This window comes from Struthio camelus, chromosome 24 (genome assembly GCF_040807025.1).
Source record: "Struthio camelus isolate bStrCam1 chromosome 24, bStrCam1.hap1, whole genome shotgun sequence".
Lineage (NCBI taxonomy): Eukaryota > Metazoa > Chordata > Aves > Struthioniformes > Struthionidae > Struthio > Struthio camelus.
In genome coordinates this window covers 9,507,901-9,515,549 of record NC_090965.1, presented here as the reverse complement: position 1 = coordinate 9,515,549, position 7,649 = coordinate 9,507,901, and the positions used below count along the sequence as shown (strand labels likewise).

General features: G+C 60.6%; 1 protein-coding gene across 3 annotated transcripts; it reads left to right on the top strand.

Moving 5' to 3' along the window:
• Positions 1-7,645, top strand: RHOC (ras homolog family member C). Of its 3 annotated transcripts, none has more exons than XM_068918168.1 (7): positions 14-94; positions 1,650-1,716; positions 5,248-5,421; positions 6,410-6,567; positions 6,669-6,789; positions 6,905-7,035; positions 7,125-7,645. In XM_068918168.1, the coding sequence occupies exons 4-7, from the start codon at positions 6,412-6,414 to the stop codon at positions 7,296-7,298; spliced, it is 582 nt and encodes a 193-aa protein (XP_068774269.1). In that variant the 5' UTR covers positions 14-94; positions 1,650-1,716; positions 5,248-5,421; positions 6,410-6,411; the 3' UTR covers positions 7,299-7,645. The 3 variants fall into 3 exon arrangements, with proteins under 3 accessions (XP_068774268.1, XP_068774269.1, XP_068774270.1); XM_068918169.1 differs by lacking the exon at positions 14-94 and adding an exon at positions 865-1,128; XM_068918167.1 differs by lacking the exon at positions 1,650-1,716 and having other exon boundaries at positions 1-94.
• The last annotated feature ends 4 nt before the right edge of the window (positions 7,646-7,649 follow it).

Here is a 7,649-nt window from a genome sequence, read left to right as displayed (position 1 = left end):
GGCCCGGCCAGACCCGCCCCCGACGGGCGGTGCCGCCCGAGCGGCGCTGCCGAGCCGGGGCCGGAGCCGGGGCCGCAGCCGCAGCCGGAGCGAGGTGCGGGGCGGGGGCGGCGGGACGGGGCTGCGGGGGCCGGAGGGTCCGGGGTGGCTGCTGGGGGGCCGCCGGGGGTGCGGGCGCGGCGGGGCGGGTGCCCTGGGCCCCCCTTCCCGGTGCGAGGCTGGCGGGGGGGCCCGTCCCTGGGCGCGCCCCGGCCCCGCCGCCGCCTCCGGCGCTGCCTGCCGGGCCCGGCTCCGCCGCGCTCCCCCAGCGGCCTCCGAGTTTTCTCCGGAAAAAGAGGGGGAAAAGTTGCCTTCGCGTCCTGCGGAGCTCGTTGCTAAACGTTGGGCTGGGGGGGGCGCGGTGCAGCGGAGCCCGCAGCCCGGGGGCCGCCCGAGCGCTGGGCGCGCCCGCTCCCCCCCTCCCGGGCGGCCCCCGGCCCGCTCCCCCCCCGGCCCGGCCCGACCCCCCGGGCGGCCCCCGGCCCGCTCCCCCCCCGGCCCGGCCCGGCCCGACCCCCCGGGCGGCCCCCGGCCCGCTCCCCCCCCCGGCCCGGCCCGACCCCCCGGGCGGCCCCCGGCCCGCTCCCCCCCCGGCCCGGCCCGACCCCCCGGGCGGCCCGTGCAGAGGCAGCGCCCGATCCGGGCCGCCGCGGGCGGGGGTCGCGCCCGGAGCCGCAGCCGCGCGGGGGGAGAGCGGCCGGGCCGCGTCCCTAGCGAGGCGTTTGCTTGGCTTGGGAAACGGAAGGCGGGAAGCAGATGGCTTCAGCTGTGTTTTTTATCTGTGTTTCACTGATATCAGTTGCACTTAACTTTCTTTTTTCCAAGTGTCGGCTGGCGGCCCCACAGTTTCAGTTTATGCTCAGACCCTCTTTCTTAGCTGCAAGGAGTATAGTTAGGCTGCGCGAGGCCTCACGGACCTGAAACTGCATCCACGTTCTTGACAGATGCAGCTTTTCCAGGGGAGCGTTTTTTAAAGTGGAAAATAAGTCAAGTCAATAAGTCAAGTCTTCCAATAGGTTATCAGGAGCATTTAACCAGATTTACCTTGTAACTTGCTGTTTACACTGGAGAGGAGTATTGACATGAAAAGTAAGGAATGTATTAGCAAATATTCATTTGCCCCGGGGCAATGGCAGTAAAGCCTTGCACAAGTGCAGGCGTTTTCTGAGCTCATGGTATGTGATTTGAAGCTTTTGACCAGATACTTGCATTGCTGTGAGCCTGGGAAGGCTGTTACCTCTGGGGAAGGTAAAATAACAAATTGGCCTAATGCTCTTTGGAAAAAGAGGTAAGGGCAGGCAGCGCAGGCCTGTCTGAGGGAGGAGGCAAAATGATGTAGATACCAGATGGAGTAGAAAACTGGAAGAAGGAGGAAACTCTCTGTCACCTCAGTGTACTGATGGGGTTTTCCTCGCTGCTTGCTCCCTGTGTGCCATGTATTTCTCTCAAATTGTTTTCAGTGCATCCTATTAAAATAGAACACTTCAGGTAGCCCAAAAGGTTCAGCAACTCTCTATAGAAAGTTAGCTTCTCTTTAACGTAGTGATGGGCAAAAAGTCCACAGCTGTGATCCCTGTGAGTCTAGTTTAAGAGGTTTTTTGTGCACATAGGTTTATTCACTGCTTCAAGAGTGATCACCTGGCTTTCACTTCTTTGGATGCCATCTTGACACAAAAGGCATGTAAATTAGTTGTAATAAGACTCCTTGCTCCCGTTAATGCTTGTATAATATGTTGAGCTGTTGGGTACTTACGCACAGAGCATCACCATTGCAAAACAAGCACTGGGCAACGCTCCCTGGGTCCCAGCTGGTGCGGGACAGGCTCTGCTGTAAGAGGGGCCAGGAGGGGTGGGAAAGGCGGTGATTTGTTCCTCTCTGGGGTTTTTCCCTAGCAGCAGTGAGAGCAAGCATGCATTTTCCCACGCTGAGTGCTTCAAGCCCTGGTGAGCTTTAAAATCCTTCAGTCCCCGGTCCCTTTCTCTGCTGTGGTTGCAGATGTTTTCCTGGGGTTTGACAATGGAAATAACCTCTTCGCTCCTGTTTGTGGGCTGTCTGGACTGTTTCACTTTCTGCTGCCCTGGAGCATGCTCTAAAATTCACTTTGTCTAACCACGCCGAAACTGTATCACACAACTTGTAAGGTCTAAAAGTGAAGCCTTGAGTTGGAGCTCCTTTTCTGATCCTCGCTGGTCCTTTGGATGTGGCAGGCCTGGGCCTTCGGCAGCAGCTTTCCCAGGAGATGTACAGACACTTTCCTCACCCTTAGTGCTGCGCGCCTGGTAATTTGGGAAGCGATGGCAAGCGGGACAGGGAAGCTCTGAGCTCGCGAACAGCAGACGATCGCCTTTTGCCGGCACCCTCGCAGGAGAGCCTTGAAGAAACCACGCAGCTTCCTCTGCCTGCTCTCCTCCCCTCCAAAACCTGCGGCGGACTGATGCAATGAGATGCGGTCTGCGGAGGAGGGATGCCGGAGGGAGGGCCGCGGGCGGGCGGCGCAGGCTCCGCTGGGTTCGGGCCCTAGACGCCCGGCTCTGACGGGAAGGCGAGCAAGGATCGCTTGCAGGAGTGAGGGCTGCAGGCTCGCTCTCTTGCAGCACGCGCCAACGCGCGGCACGACCTGCCCAGAAGCTGCGTGTGCGTGAAGCTGCCGTCGGTTGCTCTGCCACCGCCGGGACCGCTTCCAGCGTCTGTCCAGAAGCGGAGATCTGCCCAGGAGCTCTAATGGCAGCGTTTAGGCTCCGGTTTCCCTTGTGTTTCACGGCACTGCTGTGCCCTGTGAGCCGTTTTTGGAACTTTTTTCTGCTCCTGTTTAAGAATTCCTCTCATACCTGAGATATTTGCCAGGAAGTCATGTACTGCTTTTGCTATGATTTAGATAGCTCAGCAAATTAAATTCCCCTCACTGGGGTTACCTTTTAGATTTTAATGGGGAAGTTTACTGACTTTCTCACCGCACCAGCTACTCCAGCAAGGAATACTAGCTAAAGCCGTTTCTGCTGTGAAACAGTATTAAGGCACTTTCTGCTGGTAATCCGTGCAAGCTTTAGGGCTGTAGATCTGTTTTGCTGGGGAGCGAAGGGAGAGTTTTGCTCCTCTTGCTGCGTTTCTGAAGCCCTCCCTGCTTGCTCCCGCTGGTCCGTTTGCAGCCGGGGCTCTGGCAGCTCCGGCACCGATTTGTGGCTGTCCGAAAGCCGCGGCTGTTTGCCCGGTCGCGCCCCAGCCCCGGCCGTCGCGCCTCTCCTCGGGGCCTGTCCTGATGTGCACTCGCCTGGCGGTGCTTCGGGATGTGGCAGCCGTCCCTTGCACGCACAAAGCCATGTTTAGAAGCGGAGGCAGTTTGTCCTTGGCTGCACTGGTTAGCAAACATTTTTTGTGTTCCTTACTAGGATTTCAGGCCGTCTTTCATGCTGTTTGGATGCTGTGAGCTCTCTTGGATCTTGTCTGTATTACAGGTTGCGCTAGCTTAACTAAAGGCCTGAGTTTTGGGGTTTTGGGAATCTGGTGAAACGCCGTGTGAGTTATTCTAGCCTTAAATCTGGTTTGGGTTGCATTAGCCCAGCTCCTTCCCGAACAAAAGTTAAATCAAAGCAGTCTTCTCGTTACGAAATGGCTTTGGAGCCAAACTTGTTATTTTAAATGATGGTGTCGGACCAGCTGTTCCGAACGTTTTGCTAACTTTGAGTCCTAGAGGGGCAATGGGAGAACTGCCACGGCTGGAGAAATATTTCCTGGTAGTCCGACAAGCCCATAATGAAACGCATCGTGGTAGCTCTGCAGACCTGTCCTGGGAACGCCCGAGCACCAGCCCCAGGTCTGCTCTCCTGTCTTTTGCCAAGAGGACTGCTAGGGAAACGTTAACGGCTTCGGCTCGCCTGGCTGCGCGGGGTGTCACGAGGTCGGAGTCTTGCTGTGGACGTGGCGTCTGAAGGCTTGACCCTCTTTCCTGCTCCGCCAGCCTTGTGCAAACCCTCGGAGAGCAGGTTTTGTTCGGAGGGGGGGTCTGCCGGGCCCAGGGCCGTGCGCAGGTCCTGGCCCCACGCGGCTCCTCGTGGCACGGGCCGCTCGCCGCCCCAGCCAGCCCCGCTTGCCCCGCTCCGGGGTTGCATCTCCGGCCAGGGTCACGGCCATGCAGCATTCGGGATGGTTTTGCTGGGAGGTGGTGACAGAGCACTGGAGCAGGTTGCCCAGAGAGGTAGTGGAGTCTCCTTCGCTGCAGATATTCAAAACCCGTCTGGATGTGATCCTGGGAAATATGCTCTAGGTGACCCTGCTTGAGCAGGGAGGTTGGACTAGATGATCTCCAGAGGTCCCATCCAACCTTGGCCATTCTGTGATTCTGTGATTCTGTGTCACAAGTCCAGCAGAAGGGCTGGAGTATCAACGAACAAAGTTTGTTCTAAATTAGAAATTCCCAAAACTCTTCTGCTGGCGCAGGGAGCTCAAGTCTGGCAAAAGAGATTGGCTGGAAGATTTCTCTGTCTGGTTTCATTCCTTCTTCAAAGCGTTAGTGTCCTTCTCTGCCATTTCCTGAAATCCAGTAACAGAAACTGGATGAAAGATGCATCCTGTTTCCAGAGGAATTCCCCATTTCCTACTCAGCAGGAACTTGGTGTCTTGAGTCATGGAGCTGGGAGAGGCTCGTACTGTAACGGCTGTGTTGGAGCCCTTGCTATTTTTACCGCGATGACTTTAGAGTAGCTGCTTGAAAAATAGAGCAGAGCAATTTTGTTTCGTTTTGCAGTTTCTGGGCATGCTGAATGCCATGTGAATGCCACAGCATTTCATGGCTGCCTGTGTAGGTTTTGTTCAAAAGAGCAAACCCAAAAAATCTCAAATTAGGCTCCTAAAATGCTGCTCGCTCCTGAAAACCTCGCTCGCTCCACATGCCAGGTTAGTTCGTTAAGGTATTTCAGCCCCCAGCGTTTATTATAGCACTGGATGCTGAACGCTCAGCAAGCTTTATAACCTGAATTTCCACATCTAACGTTGGTGACTGCTTCTTTTTAGCCATTTGACCTGCTGGCAGTTTCGGTAGAGCTCTCCTGCTTGAATCGCCTCCAGGCGGGCTGCTGCCTGTCACCAGCCTGTGCCCTGGGGAGGGTGTTACGGGGCAGCCCAGGGCCCTTTGCATTGCGCATCCCAGGGAGGGACCTTGTGCTCCTGAGTGACCAAAGGCCACCGGAGCGATAAGCTAATCTCTCCTGCAGGAACGCGGGGCAGAGCCTGGCTGTGCCAAAACCAGTTTTGCCTGGGTGAGCCGGGTTCCCCGAGCCCCGAGCCTGCCCGGGGCCGAGCGGGCTGCAGGCCGCCAGGAGGCTCCGACCTTACTTGTCTGCGGAAGTCGACTTCAGGTTGCTAACGGGCTATTTCTGGCTGCTGCGGTGAGTAATGCAGTGAGTAGCGTTGAGATTTTGGGTGGGGGAGAAAAGTCCCTGCGCGGATGAGTCACTGCTGAGCGTCCTGCCGGCTCCAGGAAGCGGCCGGCCGGGAGCCGTGCCGGAGCAGGGCGCTCTTCCCGGGCTGCGGGGAAGAGCCTCTTGGCTGGTGACTCCTCTTGGCGGGGGGGATCTCGGCTTTGCCCTTCTGCGAGCGAAGGGGGGAGCAGCCGCGCGGGCTGCGCGCTCCGCCCGCTCCCCTCGTCCGTGTTTTGGACCAGAAATCCTGCCGCCCGGGCCAGCAAGCAGCCCGCTCGTCTCCGTGGCCGCCCCTGCCGCTCGCTGCAGATGTGCCCCCCCGTGCTGCGCCGGCGCTGCCCGCCCCCGTGGTCTCGCAGCTGCGGCGTAGCAGAGCTGCGAACCATGCTTTGCTGCGGGCGAGGGATTTTCTCTCCGAGTAAATAGATTTTTTTTTTTTTTTGGCCACGAGCTCTCCTTGCTCCGTGCTGGAGGAGGTGGCCTGAGCCTGGTGAGGTTACTGCAGCGAGGGGGCAGCGGCGGCGCCCCGCAGGACGCCTGGGCCCCCGCCGGGAGCGGACCCGCAGGCATGGAGCCTGACGGAGGCCTGTACCTATAGGTATATGTGCGTGTGTGCATATATATAAATACACACACGCACGTATACACGTAAATTTTTAAATATTTTTGTATATAGGCATGCAGACATATAGATGCACACACATATAGATGTGTGTGTATATATAGAAAGGTGTGTGTATATATAAATATATAGACACGTTGCTTTGCTGGGATGTGGATTCAGCGTGGCGGGGCTCTCCCGGGGCCGGCGGGCCGGCTCTGGCCGGACGGGCCCTCGCCGGAGCGCAGCCTCCGCGGCCGAGAGCCGCCGTGCCGCCCGCCGGCGCCGCCAGCGCCCGCTCTGCCCGCGCGGGCTCCCTCTCTTCCCCTCGCCCCGAGCCCGCCGGTTTTGCAGCGATGGCAGCCATCCGGAAGAAACTGGTGATTGTGGGAGACGGCGCCTGCGGGAAGACCTGTCTGCTCATCGTGTTCAGCAAGGACCAGTTCCCCGAGGTCTACGTGCCCACCGTCTTCGAGAACTACATCGCTGACATCGAAGTCGACGGGAAGCAGGTAACGGCGGATGCCGGAGCGGCCGGCGGCGGAGCGGCGCCGAGGTCCTGCCGCCGCGCGCTCGGCGCCGCTGGCCCTGCCACCCGGCCTCTCCCTCCCAGGTGGAGCTGGCCCTCTGGGACACGGCCGGCCAGGAAGACTACGACAGGCTGCGGCCCCTCTCCTACCCGGACACGGACGTTATCCTCATGTGCTTTTCCATCGACAGCCCGGACAGCCTAGGTAGGGGCCGAGGGAGGGGGGCGGGCGGGGGTCCCCGGCCCTGGCGCCCGCTGCGCGCGGCCCCGCGGCGGTGGAAGGGCTCAGCAGAGCCCGGGGCCGCGCTCTCTCTTCCCAGAGAACATTCCCGAGAAGTGGACGCCCGAAGTGAAGCACTTCTGCCCCAACGTGCCCATCATCCTGGTCGGGAACAAGAAGGACCTGCGCAACGACGAGCACACGCGGCGGGAGCTGGCCAAGATGAAGCAGGTACGGCCGGGGCGGCCGAGCGTCGGGTTGTCTCGGCTCCGCTGGCCTCCTCCGGCGGCGCCCGCGAGCCTCCCCCCGCCGATTCCTAGGAGCCCGTGAAGCCCGAGGAGGGGAGAGACATGGCCAACAGGATCAACGCCTTCGGCTACCTGGAGTGCTCGGCCAAGACGAAGGAGGGCGTGCGGGAGGTCTTCGAGATGGCCACGCGCGCGGGCTTGCAGGTCCGGAAGAACAAGAGGCGCAGAGGCTGCCCGCTGCTCTGAGCGGCCGGCCGGCCGGCGGGCGAGCGCTCGATGCCGGCCCCGAGCCCGCTGCGCCGCCACCACCACCACCACCACCACCACCACCACCGCCGCCCTCCTCTGCGCCCGCGGCCCCGGCCCGGCCCGTCCTGGGGCAGCAGCGCCCTGCTGCTCGGCCGCCCGGCACCCACCCCGGGTCCGGGCCGCTCCCGGCCCTCGGCAGGGGCAGCTCCCGCTCGGCCGTCGGGGCCGACCCCGTTAGGGGCTCAGCGCCGGTGCCTCCAGCCGCGCGACGGGGACAATAAACGCATCCGGTATTTCAGGGGTGGCAGCGCTGCTTGCGGCGGCCGCCCGGCGCTCAGAAACCAGCAC